Source organism: Ailuropoda melanoleuca, chromosome 2 (assembly GCF_002007445.2).
Source record: "Ailuropoda melanoleuca isolate Jingjing chromosome 2, ASM200744v2, whole genome shotgun sequence".
In the NCBI taxonomy this organism is placed as follows: domain Eukaryota; kingdom Metazoa; phylum Chordata; class Mammalia; order Carnivora; family Ursidae; genus Ailuropoda; species Ailuropoda melanoleuca.
The window spans coordinates 63,777,954-63,799,114 of record NC_048219.1 but is presented as its reverse complement, the minus strand read 5'-3'; the positions used below and the strand labels follow the sequence as shown (position 1 = coordinate 63,799,114).

The following is a 21,161-nucleotide window of genomic DNA, read 5'->3' as shown; positions in this document are numbered from 1 at the left end:
ACATCAGTCCGGGGCAATCTGTAGTATGTGTGCACCATTTGAGGCCTATATTCGGTGAGAATGGCTTCATGAGTGCAAACTTCTTCCGGCAGGCTGTGAGGGTCCTCATGTTCCTGTCCCAGTGTGTTCAGTGCCCTGAACACTCGTCCTGAACATGCCAAGTGTCATTGGCTAAAACTTGGGCCCTGGTCCCCTGGGGCTTTCCTTTGGACACCCTCTGAGGCCCTCAACTGAGGAAGAATAATCTGTCCTATGCCAGTTCTCACTCGGCCGAGGTTTCTGCATCTCCTGTCAAGCCTCTTGAATCTGATAAGAAATAGGAGTCCAGTGTAGTTATAAAAGTAGTACATAAAATAGTATATGTTCATTAAATAAAGTATACAGAACAGAGTTTTTAAAACTTACTTTCTACAACCCTACACAGTTTAGGGAGTTGCCTCTAAACATTTTTGTGTGTTTCCTTCCAGTTATTTATTCCCTTCTTCCTGCGTGTGCAGATCATGCTCTTTGTAGTTTCATCAGGGCAGTGCCTGGTACATATGGTGCCCGTGCGAATTAATAAGAAGTGCTCTGTTCTCCGTGCAGGCACTGTCCCACGCCAGGGCCGGGCTCACATGTGAAGCTCAGGGGGGACTTCAGCCCACACCTCCCGCCTTCGCCACATGCGTACTCAGCAATCCAGGAAAGGGTGAATAGAGCCAAGCTCCTGGATAACCAGCCTGTTCTCTTTTCACTTAAATTTACATGATGAATATTTACCCATGTTGTGATGTTTCTTGAAAACATGATTTAACAAAATTTCGCAGACCGTATCACTGTCTACACAGAAAATCCAAGAGTTATCTATAGACAAATTAGGAGAACTAATAAGAGCAGTGTAGTATATGAGATTAATATAAGAATCCATTTCTATACACCAACAAATAATTAGAAAAGGTAATAAAATTAGATTATTACATTAACATGGAAAATGTTTTATATTAACATTAATATCATTATTCAGTAGTAACATGGAACAGGAAACCCACAGATATCCACTTAACCTTGACCCAGTTTGACTAGCAAAACTGAGTGAAATAAGCTTCCAGGGGATTCTGGAGGCTATTACGTGGAGTTGGGTGAGGCCCTCCCAGAGCCTAACTTTGTCCTTCTCCTGCTTCTGCTCCTCCTTCTTCAGCTCTCTCTCACTGTGTCTCTCATCCTGCTGCAGGCTGACCACTTCGGTGGATGCTGTGGTTGCCATCTGTGTGATTTTTGCCATGTCCTTCGTCCCAGCCAGCTTTGTCCTTTATTTGATCCAAGAGAGGGTAAACAAAGCCAAACACCTCCAGTTTGTCAGCGGAGTGAACCCCACCACCTACTGGCTGACCAACTTCGTCTGGGACATTGTAAGTGTCAGGTCATGGCGCTTCCCTCACCTCCATGGGCCCACGGTGGGCGGGTGTTTGTCTGCTCTGACTGGAGGGACATGGTGGGATGGGCTATTGGCAGGGGCTGAGCTGAGGGCCTTGTGTGTTCGCTGTTTCTTGGAAAGGCACAGAATTAGGAGCCCCAAGCTGGGGAAGGATGTGGGGCTTAGCTTAACAACTGCTGAGATGAGGGTCTGCATGCCCTGCACCAAGGGGCCTTCTGACCCACTGAGTAATCACTGCACCACAGGCATGAGGCTGGCTTTCCTGGGAATAATCTGGAGCTGAAGAGGTAATATCAAGAGGTCCTTCATCCTACATTATCTTCTTACATCCTGATCTACCCCTAAAGGGGAAAGGATGGAACTTCTCCTGTGGGAGAGTCACCAAATAAATATAGGACATCAGTTAAATTTAAATTTCAGATAAAACAATTAATGATTTTAGTATAAGTGTATTCCACCCACTAAATATTGCAAGGGACATACACTAAAAAAAAAAAAGTATTGTTTTTTTAATCTGAAATTCAAATTTAAATGAGCATCCTACATTTTTATTGGCTAAATCTGGCCACCCTACCCAGTGGCCTTACTTTGCTTTCCCAAAGTAACCAGACCTCCACTAAATCAGATTAGCCACCACTTTAGGGAATATAAAGAAAAAATTATTTATCAAGTCAACAGCAGACTGCCACCTCTCTCAAAACCAGGATTGTTGGGGGCAGGAAGGAGTCAGGATGGATTACTTTATAACAGACCACAGGGCCAAAATAAATTGGCAGCAAAGCCCTAATTATAATGTGGCGGGGATCATTATGACACCAACTCCAGTGTTTTCTGGGCGCTGTGGCTAACAAGATCCTTTGTTTTATGCCAGCTTTCTAAGACTAACATGAGTTTCCATTTCATGTTAGGTAAGATATATCATGATGGAGACCAACACAAACCACCTTTTTCATGGTGGTTGCGAATAATGATGACAAATATTAAGGTTTATAAATACATGGCTTCTTTTATCTTAGCTTCCTAAATGCAATCATCACTGAACAATACAAAACCAGAAATCATCAGTAGCAACTAAATTCTTTCTTCTCTATCCTATCTACCTGAGAAAACACTTACAAGTGCATGGGGAGGAGTCAGAACCTGCACGCCTCACTTTAGACAAGAACATCACTGTAGCTACCCACACTGTCCTGCCTTCAAGCATGAAAGGAGCGAGGCTCACCTGCACTGAAAAGCCGTGAAAATGCTGGGCTTTGCATTCTACTTTTTTTTTTAAAGACGAAGATTATAGAATTTACACTTTGGGCTGACCCATGCATGTGCCTAGCTACAGAGATCTCTGAGACTAAAGAGAAATATGTGGATAGAAGGCTAGAGTGGGTGTCTGGATGGGAGGTGATACTTGCAAAGTAGACACCTAGCAGGCCAATGAAGACTTACAAGATGATGAATATGACACTAGCAGGCTTCTGAAGCTCTAGAATTTTAAGGCTGGCCTGGAATCGAAACTCTAGGACCTATAGCGTTGGAGCTTAGCACCCTCATTAGCCAGTGGCAAAAAGATAACATATATATGCCTGCGGGTCATTGTTGAATGAATGAACAAACACTTATTGTTTATGTCATTCACTCAGCATGGATAGGATGTTTTAAGTTCTTATTTTTTATATGTCATCTGGTTTTCTTTTAAATTTGGAAACAATCACAAAATTGTTAGAAATACAGTTCAAAACTTTTTTCTAGGCCATTGGAGAATACCTTCCCAACAAGATGCCCTTTGCACACATACACACATAAGCACCAGCACCTCCAGTGTCTACCTCCTGTAAATGAGGACACACCCCACACAATCACAGCATAACTGTCAACACCAGGACACTAGCCCTGATGCGTCACCTCCCTCTTTTCCTCAGACCCCACTCAGATTTCGCCCATTGCGCCAATAATGACTTTTGTAGAAAAGGATCTAGCTCAGAGTCATTGCATTTAGCAGTCCTCTCCAGTCTCCTGCAGCCTGCAATGGTTCCTAGTCTTTTCTCAACATGTGCAACCTTGACACTTTTGAAGATCACAGGCCAGTTATTTTGCAGAATGTCCTTTAATTTGAGTTTGCCCAGTGTTTTCTCATGGTTGGATCCAGGTTACGGCAGTGGTATCATGAAGGCATACTCTGTTCTTCTCACTGTGTCTGACCAGGTAGCTTCTGACTTCAGTTTGTTCTATTACTGATGATGGTCATTTTGGTCACTTGATTTAGGTGGTGTCTGCTGCGCTCTTCCACTGTAAAGTTACTCTTTCCCCCTTTATAATTAATAAGAATTGGGGGAGAGGTACTTTGAAGCTATGTAAACATCCTATTTGTTATCGAACTTCCAGGCTCTCTCTCTTTCCATAGTTGCGACTCTTCTCCAAGAGTGAGAAAGTGGCTTCTATTACCCCTGACTCATGTAGCTACCGAGCAGTATACCTGTAGGTAGTAAGTTTCCCATAGCTGCCACCATCCTCTCCCTCATGTGGACACCCTCCTCTCCCTGCTCCAGCTGGCCCCCATATGGAGGTCCTCCTCATTCGGCTCCGGCTCTGATAGCCCCAACTAGATGGACCCCCTATAAGGACACCCTCCTACACCCGACACAAGCCCACCCTCTGTGGGATGTCCTCCTCACCCTTCTCGGATTCTCATCCTGCTTGGGACCACTGTGACATCTCCTGTGACCCCACTGTGGCTGCCCCCCCTCCCTATCTGTCCTAATGGCTTTAGGACTGAATTGTGTAGGAAGGGAAGAAAAGGGATAAAACGATAAAAGAGTATCATCTATTTGAACTTCATGAGGCCAAGGACTAAATATTTTGAGTTTTTCTGAATTCAGGAGACATGCTTAGAAAGTAGAATCAGTAGAGCTTTGCGACCAATTAGAGAAAATGAGAGACCAGGTAGATTATTATAATTCATTCTCTCAAAAGATAAGAGGCTGAAGGTTCCCTGCATTGTGAGGTGGGAGTGGGGAGTGCTAGGAGGACTGGGGACAGCTTGGTGAATGTTTGCTGATCAAGAACTGTTTAGACAAATAGAATCAGCATCCAAGACCATTATAAGTGCTGAAGGAGCCTGGCCCAAGCCTCATTTTACAGAAGAGGAGACAGAGGTCCTGAGAAGTTAAGTGCCTCGTTCTCCTCTTCTCTCTTCAAGATGAATTATGCTGTGAGCGCTGCACTGGTGGTGGGAATCTTCATCGGGTTTCAGAAGAAAGCCTACACTTCTCCAGAAAATCTTCCTGCCCTTGTTGCCCTGCTCATGCTGTATGGGTGAGTTGTTTGGGCCGTTAGCTCATGCCACCACAAGGGAAGCCAGGGGAGGGGCGTGCTCTTCTGACAGAAAACCAGGGTTTCTGGCAGCCAGGTTAGCTCTCAGCCCCCGGCAGGGTGTGCAGCTACCGACCAGGAATCTGTCTGATTTCTGTTTCAAACTCCACACACAGAGCTGTTCCTGAGGCTCAACTGAATCTTCTTCCATTCAAACTGGGGCCTGACCAGGGTCTGGGAGTACGTCCCTCTCCCGTCCCTCACCCGCCTCTGATTCTGATTCATCTGTAGCCAACCTGTCCATCTCGGTGTCTCCAGCTGGACTGGCCAAGAGTTATTTGCACACAGAGGACTGCAGCTGAAAGCTGCCCCTGAGCCAGGGCCAGAGGATGACACAGGGATTAAATTCCATAGAATCATAGAGCAAGGCATGCAACTTTATATCCAGGCCTACCCCGCACTGTGTATGTACTCGTGGACAAGTAATTACCCTATCTGGGCTTCAGTTTCCTCATCTGTAAAATGGAAATAATGACACCTGGTCCTTCCTGCAAGGGCCCTTGAGGTCTTCCTGGAGCAGTGGTTTCTCTTGGAAATAGAGAATTCAGGAGCCAGCATGACTGTCAACTGTAAAGATGAGCTTCCTTGGATCTCAGCTCAGCTTTGCTGATCCAGACTAGGGTGGGAAGCAGTGCAGGGTAGAGACCACCCCTCTGCCTTGTAAAAGCCCTATTCACAGCCACCATCTCACTTGCTCCTCACAAAACCCCTGGGAGATGGTTATGGAAGGCATCATTATCTCCCTTCAAAGATGGGGAACGAAGACCAAGGCACGGAGCAGGTTTCTGGTCCTCCTGGGACTCTGACCAGTTCAGACATGTCACCTCGTGTGAGGGGAATGCATTATATCTAGTGGTACAGAGACTGGAACTGTGTCCCACTGCATTGTGTCGTTTCCACACAGATGGGCAGTCATTCCCATGATGTACCCAGCGTCCTTCCTGTTTGATATCCCCAGCACAGCCTATGTGGCCTTGTCTTGTGCTAACCTGTTCATCGGCATCAACAGCAGTGCAATCACCTTCATCCTGGAATTATTTGAGAATAACCAGGTGAGCATAACTTTAGTGGCTTCCTTGTTTTATTACTAAAATACTAGAGAGAGTATTTGATGGTCAAGCAGAGCCAGGGGCAAATACTATGGCTGGATAGTCTTATGCATATGTGAATGTGCCTTCCTCCTTTCCTCCCTCTCTCCCTTCCTTCCATGCCTGCCTGTCTGCCTCCTTCCCTTCACTTCCTGCCATCCCTCCTCCCCTCCTTCTTTCCCTTCTCCTCTCCCTCCTCCCTCCCTTCTCCTTCTTTCTTCTCTCCTTCCTCCCTTCCGTCCTTCCCTCCCTCCCTCCCCTCCTACCCCTCTTTCTTCCTTCTCTGTTTTCTTTAAGCTCATTCAACTCTAAGTTTATTTGTGTGCTCTGAGTGTCATGGTTTTCTGAGCTCGTTCTGCAAGCTATAAATGACCTTTTGTGATCCCAAGCTTTTAGATTTTCTTACTCCTTCCGGGTGTCCTTGGTGACTTTGGGTGTTAGGTTTTTCTACATACACACATTCAGACATACATGTGTGAGTGCATTGATGTGATTTCAAAAGAGCAAAAAGGCACACAAGGAAGTCTCCTTCCTACCTCTGTTTCCCAGTCACCTGCTTTGCTTCTCCAGAGGGAAACTTTCATTTCAGTTTCTTAGGTGTTCTGGCAACAAATAAGCAAATACATAAATTTTCTTTCTCCCATTTTCTTACACATATTGTAACAGAGTAACATTTACTATTCTACATGAAACTTAATTCTGAGGATAGGGTTAAAAATGTATGGTGCTGAATGACTCATTTTTTGAGCTATAAAGTACAGTTGTCCTGTCCACACTCCCCAGACGTCCCTTTGCCCAGAAGGAGCTGGCCAGGCTAATCCCTAAGACAATGGCAGCGGCATGAAAAAAAAGAGGAAGAAGAAAGACAATGGCAATGGCAATGGCAATGGCTCCAGGGCTGTCTGTGCGCCAGTCTCCCACTCACAGCCAGCTGTGTCTGAGCCTGGCTGTGGCGGCCGAGCACTCTCAAGCACTGGCAGGCTCGCCAAGCACCCGTGTCCCCAGTTCCTCCCTCACTAGTCTTTGAGTTCAGAGGGCGGGCACCAGCCAGCACTTCAGTGCTGTCCCCACTCCTACCTCTGGGCCCTGCTGGGAGGACCTAACGCAAATCTACACTAGCCCCCAGTACCATGGCCTCCTGAGTGAGGCTTCCCTGGACCTTGTCAGACTTCCTGCGACCACTAAGCAAGAAACAAAACCTCGTTTGTCCCATGACTGGTAAAAAAAAACGTACCCCAGAAGAGAGATGGATGAGAAAGAACACAGACTCTGCTGACGGCAGAGCCTCCTGGCAGACTGAAAATGCTCCTCTTCAGAACTGTTTGTCATGGGCTCACAGCCCACTGCATCTTAAGAGATTGTGTTACTTCAGAAAAATTAAAGAGTAAGCTCGAAGCAACTCAAAACTCTCTCCCTCCTGAGGGCTACCCTCACTTAGCTGACATTTACGGAGGACGCCCCCTTCCCTGCAGAAAAGCTGCTTGCTTTCATGTAAGTCCTCAGAGAGGCAGATGCTACAGAGATTCCCAGGGTCCCTCAAGAGGCGCACAGGTCCCAGTAGCTGCTGTCCCTACTGAGTCAAGAGATCAACTAGGTGAGCACCATGTAATGGATGTGCTGGTGTGAACACGTGTAACCTGCCGTCCAACCCTGCAGGAACTCCCATTCCGGTAGAGAAATGACCTGTGCACCAAGCTAGGAACCAATATGAACCACAGTACCTGACATTCCGTAAGGCAGTGTGTGATAGAAGAGCAAGGGAAGGAGACAGATAAAACACTGCAGATCAGAATGGGCTGAAAGAGCTGGGGAAATTCAATTGAGCCTGGCCTGGAATAAGTAGGAGCTAATCATTAAGTAAGGTATTTAGAAGGGACACCAAAATAATGAGGACCCCAGTCCCTATCCTCCAGGGACCACTGACTAGTGGGGACAGCAGGCAAGGAAGAAGTAGTTAACCTTGGCTGAAAATGTTGTAAGTACTAGAAGAGAGAAATAGGTATTTTACATGGGAATCTGAAAAGGCTTTTGAGAGAAGGTGTTATTCGAACTAGCTTTTTTTTTAAGATTTCATTTATTTTTTTATTTATTTATTTGGGAGAGGGAGAGAGGATCTCAAGCAGACTCCATGCTGAGCATAGAGCCTGAAGTGGGGCTCAATCTCATGACCCTGACATCGTGACCTGAGCCAAAACCAAGAGTTGGATGTTTAATGGACTGTGCTACCCAGGCATCCTTCCAGCTAGCTTTCTAAAGAAGGTCTGGAATCTTCCAGAGAACAGAAGGCGAGAGAGCATTCTTTCCTAATAGCGATGGGTAATAGAAACTGGGGGTGCAAAGGCCTAGAGACCCAAAAGCACTGTGCTGGGAGCAGGGGAGAGGGGGTCCATAGGGAGGGCAGCAAGAGAGAGGTCATGTGAGCAAAGGTGTGGAGGCCAGGAGGAAGCCAGTTGTGCGGTAGGGAGGGGCCAGATGAGTGGGCAGCAGCGTCCCCTCTGCCATCTTGGGGGAGGCTCTGCCCAACACTGCTGGGTGAAAGTAGCAGGCACAACCTGACCATCTGAAAACAAGTCCCCCCAACTCAGCACACACACCAGAGAGTCCCTGGCCCTCTTTTCTACGGGCAGCAGCCACATACCTAGCTGTCCTGTGGTTGCTGAGAAGCAGAGCTGGAAGACATGCAGGGCCTTCTCCTCTTTGGCACGAGCTGGGCTTAGAGCCCATGAGAGAGCCTCAGAAGCCGGTAACAGCTCACAGTTTTCCCAAAGCAGAGAGAGCCTGGGCCGCACTCACAGCAGCTGTTGCATCTGCTGGGAACAAACGCCTCGGAGGGCTCATGTGGAATTTCCAAGTGAGTCTGCAGTGATGGCTCCCCAGGTGGGCTGCCTGGCTAGGGGTACCTCCTGTGAGTGTCCCAAAACCTCCGTATCTGTGTGACAGATTCCTTCTGCAGACAGCCTGGCTGCTGGGCCCCCTCTGTCTGCAGCCCTTCCCCTGGTCCTGCCCTATGAGGGCATCAGGAGGGGCAGGCGGGCTCAATCCCCACAGCTGACTGTCCTGCTTTTCTATGTTTCAGACGCTGCTCAGATTCAACGCCATGCTGAGGAAGCTGCTCATTATCTTCCCCCACTTCTGCCTGGGCCGGGGCCTCATTGACCTGGCGCTGAGCCAGGCTGTGACGGATGTCTATGCCCGGTTTGGTGGGTGGCATTCGAGGCCCGTGATACATGGCTGCAGATCCTCTGTGCGGGGGCGGGCTGCCGCGGGAGGTCCTACACCAGACCTGCAGCCTGGGCTGGAGCCAGGGGACACCTGGCTGGTCTGGGAGTGTCCTACTGCCCAGAAGGAATCAGTTGCCTTTGTCTCTGTGGCTGAGGAGCTGACTCTTCCCTACTCTTCCCTACTCTGACTTGAGAAACCGAGATGAGGCCGGGGTGCAGCTCTCGCTTACTCCTTTGCGTAAAGACCAGCTGGGCCAAATGTTGTGACTAGGTCTCTAGGGGCCAATGGGGCAGCTGAGTGGACTTCATTCCTGTTCACAGGTGAGGAGCACTCTGCAAATCCATTCCAGTGGGATCTGATTGGGAAGAACCTGGTTGCCATGGCCGCAGAGGGAGTGGTGTACTTCCTCCTGACCCTCCTTACCCAGCACCACTTCTTCCTCACCCGATGGTACGTTCAGGCCACCGCCCTAAGGGTTCCAAGGGCAGCTCCTTGCATTTGTCCAGGGACTTGGCTTCACATCCACGTAGCCCGCTCTTTCCTCACCAGCCCCACTCCATGATGGTTTTTTACACCCTTGAAGCCTGGCTTGTTCTGAATGACACAAGGAGAGAGACATTAAAATAGGCACGGATAGGAATTTGTGAAGAATTGAAACTTTAAAGTATTTAAAATCCAGTTTTTAATTTCAGTCACTAGTATTTAATCCCTCTCACCTCATTAGCAGATACTCATTTTAAGTTGGAGAATAGCCTTACAAATGATAATAGTTAAGGGAGATCCAAAGTACTGGGAAATAGATTTATGCATTCACAAGAAAATAGACAAAGTGAGCCCCTTTGCTAATTAGAGATATGAGAGTGGGGACAGGGAGTAATATGGGGGTGATATCCAAGGCGACTGAAGCCAGGAGCAGTGTGAAGGGAGAGGGGCAAGGATTGTGCCCCTGTAGGTGGGAGCAGAAGGGGGCAGTGACTGCCAACCGTGACCCAGCCCAGCTGTGCCATTCTTCCCTGGCTTCTTGACCCAGGCCTTGCCTCCTTCTGATATGGGCATTCAAGTTTGCAGAGGCTGTCCCTCTGCCATCCAGGCTGACCTTCACTAGGGCTCCGCCCAGGGCCCTGAGCTGCAAATCACTGGGCTCTTGGAATGCGCTTTCCCAGGCAGTGGTTTGTTTCTTATCCTTTCATCCTCTCTGGCTGAGTCTTACTACCTATAAATAAAGATACCGACGACTTGGTTTAGGTTTTAATCCACAGGGAATTGAGTTACTAGAAACAAATCAACCTCCCTACTCACAGGGCTGTGAGGATTGAATGAGATAATGGGTGCCAACACACTTGGAATAAAATGACATGACCAGGAAGTGGTGCTAGTTATGGGGGACAGTGTGGGGGATTAATGTCCATGTGACCCTCAACCCTCACAGGCCCCTTTCTACCGCTTTGGCCACATCTTGAAGAAACCTTTGGATAGAAGGGAGGAGGTAGACTTGTTGAGCAAAACAGACTCGGTAGCTTCAAACTCTGGTGCCAAACAATTGAGCAAGTCTTGCCACACTAGGCCTGAAAGAGCACCAGAGAAGCATGGCATGACCTCTGGCTTCAGGAAGCCCACAGCCGTGCACATGCTGAGAGGCAACCGGGCAAAGAGAAGAAGGGAAGGGCAGAAGAAAGGGTGCTTTTGGTAGAGGACAAGCTAACCTGTGGGGAGTTCACAGAAGGGGGAAGGTGAGGGGGTGGTAGAGGAGCCTGGAGATGTAGGCAGAGCCAAGTCCTGAAGTGCCCCTCACCTTGGTGAGGACTTCAAGTTTAAGCCTGAAGGCAGCAGGGAGATGTTGGGGTGTTTTAATCAGGCAGGTGAATGGGCTTCCAGGTCTAGAAGCAGAGAGCCCAGACAGGAGGCCATTTTGGCACCCAAGGAAGAGTCAGTAGTGACCTGGATAGGAGTGCGGGCATTGGGAGATGAAGAAAAACAGGCTGACTGGAATAAACAATAGACAAGACAAGATTTAAAGATGAATTAGATGTGGCCAGTGAGGTTATAGGCCAAGGTGATCAGGGAGGGTTTCAGAGAAGACGCTGTGTCTTTAAGGGTGGGGAGGACTCTATTAGGCAGGGCAGGAGGAAGAGAATGCCGAGGCCCTGGAAATGCCTGTAAAGGCTGGAAGTCAGGGAAGAGCAGCAGGGGCTGGGGACCAAGGCTTGATCGAATGGACAGGAGAGGAGTTAGTTCAAGAGACAAGCGGGAGACGGGTGACGTTTACTGAGTGCTTACCATAGATGAAGTGTTTCAGTAATGATAACAGAGGCCACGTTTTGAGTTCTGACCCTGTGCCAGATGCTGTGCCAAGTTCATCTTCTCCACAGTCCTGTGAGGTAGACACTGTTTTCCCCTCCCTACCATACGGTTGAAGGAGGTGAGGTTTAGAGAGGTTCAGTGACAAACCCAAGGTCACACATGGGGAGGCCAGGACTGGAAACAAGGGACACTGCACACCAACCCAGCCCTCTCCCCTTCCATCCTCTAGGATTGCCGAGCCTGCTAAGGAGTCCATCATAGATGAAGATGACGATGTGGCTGAAGAAAGACAAAGAATTATTAGTGGGGGAAATAAAACTGATATCTTAAGGCTAAATGCACTAACCAAGGTAAGGGACTAGGTGTAGATGAGTTAGTTTGGAGATGCCAGTTGGATCCAGAGGTGGCATAACATTAGAATAAGCAATATTCCCAAGCAAGCAATTCATTTTCCTAATTTTACGTGAGGTTGTCATCTCTGTCTTATAACGTGATTTCCAAGAGCACCTAATTCCAGTGCATTCTCCCCAGTATTCATCTTGGGCACTGGCACAGGGCCTCAGTGTGAGCTCCTACACCTGAGCCTCACTCACCCTTCTCCCTTCCGTCTCTGCACAGTGGGTCAGGTTCGAGGTTTCCCAGGGCTCACAATACCTCTCTGAACACCCATGCCAGTATGTAACCTCCTTGTGTCGATAGTTCTAACCTAAACCATCCTTTGCTCTTTGCTCTGTCTTCCCTTTCCCCTCTAACCCTCTCTCGGTTCTCAGTCCAGTTTCTCTGCATCTTGCAGATTTATTCGGGCACCTCCAGCCCAGCAGTGGACAGGCTGTGTGTCGGAGTCCGCCCTGGAGAGGTGGGTACCCTGCACACTCCTGGGCACACTGCTTCTCCCCACTACAGCACGGCTAGTGCAAAGAAATCAAACGCGGCCACAGAGGTCATTTTAAATTTTCTAGCAGCCACATGAAAAAAGTGAAAAAAAAGAAAACAGAGGAAATTAATCTTGATTATTCATTTTACCTAATATATCTGAAATATTGTCATGTCAACGTGTAATTTATATAAAACTTTATTGATGCAATACTTTACATTCTTTGTTGTTATTGTTGTTGTTAAGTTTTCAAAATCCAGGGCATGTTTTATATATACAGCGCATATCATTTCAGACCAGTTGCATTTCAAGTGCTCAGTGGTCACTATAAGAGAGGAAAATCCTCTTTCCTCTACCCTCCTGGGTTCTCTGCATAGAAGAGCTCTGTAAATTGGACTAATGAAAGATTAAGAAGAGAAAAACAGACATTTATTAGGGAATGATTAGAGATAAATGACACGAGAACTTGGGCTTATATAGCATCTTGCCAAAGGAATGACACGTGTTTAGAGAAGTGACAAGACTGAGTCAGTACGGGTGGCAAATTACAGAAAAGGCAAATATGGAGGAAACTAATGATAGATAAAGGCTAGTGAGTAAAGTTTGTTATGTAGATTCCTCTGGTGCTGTCTCCAGGTTAAGGCTCTAAAGTTGTTTCTGGCAATTAACTTTTAGTCTTCCTGGTAGAGAGGGCAAGAGAGGACACCTTGTAAATTTATGTCTTGCCTTTAGGCAAAGGGAGGAGGGCAGAGAGCTTTTGTTTCTTTTTTTTTCTTTTTAAGATTTTATTTATTTACTTGACAGAGAGCACAAGCAGGGGGAGCAGGAGAGGGAGAAGCAGACTCCCCGCTGAGCAGGGAGCCTGATGTGGGACTCGATCCCAGGACTCTGGGATCATGACCTGAGCCGAAGGCAGACGCTTAACCAACTGAGCCACCCAGGCGCCCCCAGAGAACTTATCTTTTATCTGCTGCTTCTTAATTGCCTTCAGCCCAAAATCATCATTATGGCCAAGTGGCATATCTTGAGGTGGCCAGTTCTGCTAGCCTGTACCACACATGGCTAGTGGCCTCTGTCATGGCAGCCCAGGTCGAAAGTGTCTCCCGCCTACCCCCTCACTTGCCCTAGGGCCTGACAGTCCACTCTCCCTGGTCTGCTGGGGCTCTAGGATGAGGCCAGCTCTGTGTGTTCTCCCTCAGTGCTTTGGTCTTCTGGGCGTGAACGGAGCTGGCAAGACAACCACATTCAAGATGCTCACTGGGGACACCACAGTAACCTCAGGTGACGCCACTATAGCAGGCAAGAGGTGAGTGCCCTGCTCCTCCAGGCTCAGGGTGTCTCTCCCAGGTCCTGGGCCACGTTCCCGTCCCAGCACAGGGACAGTGAGCATCAGAGCCTGTACTGAGAATGACTCTGAGAGCACGAAGATCCATGCAGAGTAGTCAGCCTCCAAGAGAGCGTGGTCCAAAAAGTATAAGACATAGACTCCGGGAAATTGAATTGAATTGTGATTGTTAAGACATGCCCCCAGAAGCAGGGATTCTCGGAAACTTCTGGGGAGCACTATGTCAGTGGTTTTTTAGTCTTTGGGGTTATAGACTCCTTTAAATATCTGATAAACAACTATACTTTCTTCCTATAAAAAGAGACCATTATTGGGGCCCCTGGCTGGCTCATTTGGTAGAGCATGTGACTCTCGATCTTGGGGTTGTGGATTCAAGGCCCACATTGGGTGTAGAGATTACTTTAAAAAAAATAAAGTCTTAAAAATACACACACATACCCATCATTATCCCCCATTATTTCCCTCCATATGTTTTTGCAAAGAGTTTAAGGGAATTTACTGAGGCCTGAAGCACATTTATGGTCCTGCAGGATCCCTGGGCCCCAGGTTAAGAACCCTTGTGGGGAAGCACCCGTTCTCTGGATCCAGTTTCTAGATGGGGGCTGGTTTAAGAGCCTTCAGGAAGGCTTTAGTCTGATTTGGCTATTTCTGTGCTGATGCTTGGCTTTACCAGGCCAAGGAGCCTTCATAAAGGGAAAACTGGCATGTGTCCTTGGATTCTAAAGGGTGCCTGCTGCTCTCTGCACCAAGGCGTGAGTAAACAGACTGGTCCTCTGTGGCACAGGATCAAGAACATGAGCCTACACTGTTTGCCACTTTCCAGGCTGCTCCCTGTACAGTAGCAGAGCTCGCAAGCATCAGGTGTGCCCGGAGGAAGCCTCTGCCATGGCTTATAAGTGGTTTTAGGCAGTATGGACTTCTGTTCAGCATCTGCCTGACCGGGTCCTCCTTCCTTTCCCTGGGAGCCATGCTCAGCAACATGGCTGAAGGCCCACTGAACATGGCTCAGACAGGATGCATTCGGTTCCCCGGCCTTCCCCAGCCATCCCTGGGGGGGGGGGGGGGGGGGTCTAGAGGGTCTAGAGCAAAGGAACAAGCAGGGGTGAAGCCGGGCCGTAGCTGAGTCTGTCTCATCTGCAGATCCACCTTACCTGCAACCACACAAGTAATTTGTCAGTGGTAACAAAAGGAGTCTTGGGGGACCAAGGGACAGCAGGCAGGAGGCTATCACGGGATTTACCATAAGACATCAAATGACAGTCCAAGTAAGACACAGCCTGATGCCTAGAAGATGGAAGCTAAGTGAAGTGGAAACTGGAACACAACTGTGGGTTTAAGATGTGGGATTGGGTTCCTCTGGTGGGGCAGCTCCCATGAATTTGGCAAAGTACTCTCCTTGCATCCCTGGCTGGTTTTATTTGGCACAGCCATTCCTGAAGTACTTTTTATTATAGTGGGGGCTGCCTGGTGCCTCTCTGTCCCATCCTGTTGCATCTATCTTTTATTCATAGATCCTAAGCTACAAGGGAAGCAGGGAGAGATTAGACCAGATTAGACAGTTCATTTTTTCATCAAGGCAATGTGTTTTCTAGTGGGGGAAAATATTATCAGTCAAAGGGAGTTGATAGAACTCAGTTCACTTCCTCTCTATTCCCTGCCGGTCTCCTGCTCTGGGTAGGGCTCTCACTGGTTCCTCTTTCATTTACTGTATCTCTGCCAATAAGCCCACATGAAGAAGTTTACTTCCTTTAGAGAGCATGCGTCTTCTCTGTTACGTCCCAAATGCCTGAAAGGAATCAGAAATCACTGGTCATTTTCTTTTTTTTTTTCTTTTAAAGATTTATTTATTTTAGAGAGAGAGTGTGTGTGTACTGAATGGGGAAAGGGGCAGAGGGCAAGGGAGAGAGAGAGAGAATCTCAAGTAGACTCCCCACTAAACAAGGAGCCCAAAGCGGGGCTTGATTCCAAGACCCCTGAGATCATGACCCTCTGAGCCGAAATCACAAGTAGAAGGCTTAACGGATTGAGCCACCCAGGCGCCCCTCACCAGTCATTTTCTAAAGCCTGATCTTCCCTTTGTTTTTAAACCCACATATGAGGTGATCCACTCCAAAACTAAAGCTGACTTTGGGTAACAGATATTCAGCTTATTCTAGGCAGAGAAACTGGGAAAGATCTATTGGAGTCAAAGCTCAGAATTCCAGAAGTTCATTAGTTTCTAACCAAAGGGCCCCTGCTTTGATTCATAAATGTCGTGCACATTTCTGAAGCAAAGCAGAAGAGGAGAGGTAGCTTGCTTGTCCCATTGACAGAAACTCTCCAGCCCCAGCTCTGTTGTCACCCCCCTCTTTGAAGGAAACTTGCTAATTGCTTTTTCTTCCTGCAGTATTTTAACCAATATATCTGACGTCCATCAAAATATGGGCTACTGTCCTCAGTTTGATGCAGTCGATGACTTGCTCACAGGACGAGAACATCTTTACCTTTATGCCCGGCTTCGAGGTGTACCAGCAGATGAAATTGAGAGGGTAAAAAATGGTTTCTTTTAGACACTCAGGAGTTTGGTAAACCCTAAGTCTATTTAACGAGAGTGAATTTATTTAGAGATGGGAAAATTGGAACATGCTGTCCATTCAACAAATGCTTTCTGCGTGCCTACGATATGCCAAATACTACTACATTTGGGGGTACAGCAGTAAACAAAACAAGAAAATCCCTGGCCTCCTACCTAACAAAATAATGTATGCATTTACCCTTTGATTCAGCAATCGCACTTACGGGAATTTACCCCAGAGATAAACCTCCCACAGTGCAAAGTACACAGGCTATTTATTGCGTTAGTAGCCACAAAACATTGGGCCAGTTGGCAAAACCTGACTATGGAGGGTAGATCAGATGAAAGTATCAGAACAATGTTAAATTTACCAACACTGGTAACTGTACTGTGGTTTTGTAAGAGTATTCCTCTTCTTAGGAAGTAGACACTAAAGTACTGAGGAGTAAAGGGCCATGATATACCACTTACCTTAAATGGCTCTGAAAAAATCATACATGTGGGCATATGTATGTGGTTGTGCCCATGTGCACGCATGAGAAAGGGAAAAAGAGAAAAAGAGTAAAGTGTTTATGAATGTTTTTGTAATATTCTTATTTTTAAACATTGCTATAAGTTGGAAACTATTCCAAATAAGTTAAAAGTGAAGCTTACGTTCTAGTGGAAAGGACAGACAATAATTAGGTAAGTAAGTAAAATATACAGTACATTGGCAAGTGAAAAGTCAGTAGGGGAAAAATAAAGTTGGGAAGAATTTTTAGGTAGGGTGGCACAGGGCCAGCATCATAGAGGAAGTGACCTCTGAGTGAAGACCTATAGGAGCTGACAGAGTGAGCCATGGGCATATCTAGGGGAAGAACATCCAGGCGGAGGTGCCATAAGTACAGAAGGCAGAAGCATGGTGGGCTTGTCTCCAAGGACTTCTCTAGTTTTCTTCCTATGCACATTCACACACACACACACACACACACACACACACACACACTATTCTTTATCATAATTTCCGTTGATTTTCCTCAAAGCACTTTTACAATCTGTCATTATTCTGTTTATTTCAATTGTGTGTCATCCACCACTCCATCTGTGAGTACAACAGCAATGGCTATGTTCACCATTATTCTCCAGTGCCTAGTACAACGCCTGACTCATAGCAGTGGTAAATAAGTATATATTAGATGCAGGAGACTTCAAGTGTGACCCTGTCGAAGGGTGGAAACAACAGGTCTGAGACCCACCATCAGACCCTAGGACTTTTCCACTCTTAGCCATAGTCTGGGACCCTGAGTGGGAAACACTGTCTTGGTCTTCATAAGGTTGAAGGTCTTTTCTCCGGGGGCTGCACCAAGCCAAACTGCAGTGTATGGCACAGTATGGAAAGGAGACATCTGGTCCCTGAAGCCCATGAACCACTCCCTGACCCAGAAGGTGGCCTTATGTCAGCCTAGCTGTGTCTGACCTGAAGGTGTGAATTCTGGAAGCCTAAGACTTGGAATTGGTGGAGGTTTGCTTGTTTGTCTTTTCACAATGGGCTTTCCTCCTCTTCCCTAGGTGGCAAACTGGAGTATTCAGAGCCTAGGCCTGTCTCTCTATGCAGACCGCCTGGTCGGCACCTACAGTGGAGGCAACAAACGGAAGCTCTCTACAGCCATTGCACTGATGGGCTGCCCGCCTCTGGTGCTGCTGGTGAGGGTCACTGGGACCTGTGGGGACAGATGGGCCCAAGGGCTTCAACCAAGAGCTGCGTCTCTGTGGTTGGGCCAGCATATTTAGAAAATGCAGCAACCTGTTTTCGTCTAGACTGTTTCCTGTACTGCTTGTTTTGAGCAAATCAACCCAGTGTTTGGTTCATGGGTACAAGAACTCTTGGGGGAAACTCTTGGGGGAAACTGGAGTCACAACATATTCTCACTTTGAGCCCCTGGGAAGTCTTTTTTGGGCCAAAAGGCTCACAGCAGGGAAGTTCATCCCCTCTGGTCAGAAATTACTACTGCTGGAGGAAGTCTGCTTGGGATGCAAAGTGGGCGGGAGCACTGGCCTGGATCAAAGGCTCATGTGATTCTCACTGGAGCTGCACCAGACCCAAGGCCTTTGAGCCCATGCTGTTGGTGTTTTATGAGGGCATGGGTTGCAGGACTGGGAGGTGACTCATACAAGTCACTTGGGCTATCTCTCTGCATCCTTGCAAATGTATATGTAAGACTGTTGGTTTTTTTATTTTTAAGATAATTCTGCCATTGCCTTAATCAACCTTAATCCATTCGTGGGCTGAAATGGGTCAGTGGATGCACATAATGTCTCTTTACTCTCCTAGTTGACCCCCTGCCTTCCCTACCCAAAGCCTGGGTTCCCCAAATCTTGCCCACTGGGGAGGCACTTTGTGTATTGTCTGCCAGAGGACAGAGCTGCTCAGAGGGAGTCAGCCAAGGAGGGTGCAGTACCAGGAGAGGCTGGCTCCAAGCCCAGCTCCCTGCCCTCTCTGCCGCCCCACAGGACGAGCCCACCACAGGCATGGACCCCCAGGCACGCCGCATGTTGTGGGACACCATTGTGAGCGTCATCAGAGAAGGGAGAGCTGTGGTCCTCACATCCCACAGGCAAGAGATTCTCAGGGGCTGGGGTAGTACAGGGGGGCAGACAGGAGCCCTCCCCCTCTTTACTTCCTCTCTCCTGCCCCCACAGCATGGAAGAATGCGAGGCTCTGTGTACGCGGCTGGCCATCATGGTGAAGGGCACCTTTCAGTGTCTGGGCACCATTCAGCACCTCAAGTACAAGTAAGGATATGCTGGGGGGTCGCCTTTGTTACCTTCCTTGGTGGTAGAGGGGGTCCTCCAGGCCCCATGCTCTCTACTGACACTTGGGGGGGTGTCCTGCTGCCTTATCCTGTGGGCAGAGGCATGTGGTCTGGGCCTTGTTCCACAGCAGACAGAGAAATCTGCTGTGCTGAAAGAAACTTCTCTAGGTTGGACTAATTGCCTGTGGTTGAGGGCTCCCTGAGTTTCTAGATGGGGTTCTGATTGGGGCATATGCAGAGCCTGGCTGGGATGAAGGAGGGTCCCTACCACTGCTTCATTACCCCACCACTTATCCCAGCAGATCCAGCATCAATGACCTAGTTAATAAGAGTCCATGACCAACATAGGAATGGTTAGGAGACCAAATAGCCTGAGAATCAGTTTTCCCTTCAGACATGTTTATGCTTTTGAGTTTGAGAAGTGACTGTGTAGTATATGACAAGCCAACAATGCCAGTAATCTTCAGTAGGATTACCCTGTCCCCATAAATTGTTAACTGCTATAAATAATGCATTATTAACAGTTTGTGTGCCAAAGCCAACAATCAGTTAAAATAAGGTTATGATAATCACGCCATGCTTCCTTGCATTCTGATATGCTTTATAAACTAGGAAGGGTGGATTTGTAGTTATTAATCATTTATTTAACAAACACTTTTTAAGAGCCCAGACCATAAAAGTCACTGTACTAGTTGGTAAAAGGAACAGTACATAACCTACCTTATCTAGGCTGAAATGCTTAGTCTTGTACCCATGGGACTGTTGCACAGGACACATCAGCCTTCATATGCATCAGGGCAGAAAAGTGATTGAGAGGAAGGTCTAGTAGATTAGCTGCATTTGGGTATTGGACCCGTGATTTCTTGAGCAATTACAGCTTGGATACTGCACAAATATCTAGGGGGGATGTCAGCTCAGCCTATGAGGTCACCAGAGCCGTGTCATAGCTTCCTGGGTCCAACAGCAGGAGACATGGATGGATTACCCACTGCTTTCCCTCTCGTCAGTATCCTCATGGTAGAGCAGATGAGAAGCAAATGTCTCCCATTGTGGAGGGACAGTCAGTTTTCCAGAGATGAAGGGAAAGGTATTTTATCGTAGGGGGATCAACCCTTGGTCATAGAAGGAGCATTGAAGTAAATTATAACTGACACGGAAGGGGAGGGGTTAAAGGTCCTGACCCTAGCAGTTCCCATTTGTTCTGGAAGTTTCCACAAGGAAGTGCTACCTCCCCAAGTCTTAGTGGCCTCTTGGGGATCTCTTTGAAGGAGGAGGCAGCCTTTCCATTACTGAGTAAACGCAAGTTCCAGAGGCCTTCATGGGCAGGTTGTGATCTCCACAACCAGCTAAAACCACCTTTGACTTCAGCAGGTAAATGGGAAGGAAAGGAGCAGGGAGCATCCAATGTATCCAGGAGTTGGACCCAGGAAGCTGTGACACAGGTCTGGTGACTCACTTCACCACATAGACATTTAGACCTCTCAAAACTAATATCAAACTGTTTTTTCCAGGAACTGTCACGCTTTTTTTCCTACTAAACATGCACACAGGTCTATAGTATGGGCCTTTCATCCCCATTATTTTTGGTGAATTTATTCCTTATTTCAGAATTGCCTTAGACGTAGCCCCTAACAGGCCCATGCTGTGCCACCCTGCGTATCACCTAGGTTTGGAGATGGCTACATTGTCACGATGAAAATCAGATCCCCAAAGGAAGACTTGCTTCCTGACCTGAATCCGGTGGAGCAGTTCTTCCAGGGCAACTTCCCAGGCAGCGTGCAGAGGGAGAGACACTACAACATGCTCCAGTTCCAGGTCCCCTCCTCCTCCCTGGCCCGCATCTTCCGGCTGCTCATTGCCCACAAGGACAGCCTGCTCATCGAGGAGTACTCTGTCACACAGACCACGCTGGACCAGGCAGGTTGCCTGCTGGGCCCCATGTGCACAGGCTGGGCTGGAAGCCACTTGAGAGAGGCGTGGCACCCCTGATTTGTAATGCTCTGGTTCCTCTGCCCGTTAGGGCAAAGCTTGGTAGATCCGAAATTGTTTTCTAACGATATTTTAGCCATCAGCAAATTTTATTGACTTTACATCATCCTTCCCCTCAATGCTATGACCTTATTTCATCCTTCCTGGTTGGTGGTCATAGATTTTTTTTCTTTTCTTTTCAAATCAATGTTATTGATGCTTAATTTACATATAATCAAA

General features: G+C 47.6%; 1 protein-coding gene across 1 annotated transcript in view; it reads left to right on the top strand.

The window, feature by feature from the left end:
- ABCA4 (ATP binding cassette subfamily A member 4) overlaps positions 1-21,161 on the top strand; it is a 134,316-nt gene that overhangs the window by 105,933 nt on the left and 7,222 nt on the right. The window contains exons 37-49 of the mRNA XM_019798266.2: positions 1,211-1,388; positions 4,605-4,720; positions 5,682-5,829; positions 8,942-9,065; positions 9,408-9,537; positions 11,618-11,738; positions 12,182-12,244; positions 13,462-13,568; positions 15,994-16,135; positions 17,710-17,844; positions 18,652-18,755; positions 18,841-18,933; positions 20,621-20,870. Coding sequence (XP_019653825.1) covers positions 1,211-1,388; positions 4,605-4,720; positions 5,682-5,829; positions 8,942-9,065; positions 9,408-9,537; positions 11,618-11,738; positions 12,182-12,244; positions 13,462-13,568; positions 15,994-16,135; positions 17,710-17,844; positions 18,652-18,755; positions 18,841-18,933; positions 20,621-20,870 — 1,711 coding nt within the window. The remainder of the gene's footprint in view (positions 1-1,210; positions 1,389-4,604; positions 4,721-5,681; positions 5,830-8,941; positions 9,066-9,407; positions 9,538-11,617; positions 11,739-12,181; positions 12,245-13,461; positions 13,569-15,993; positions 16,136-17,709; positions 17,845-18,651; positions 18,756-18,840; positions 18,934-20,620; positions 20,871-21,161) is intronic.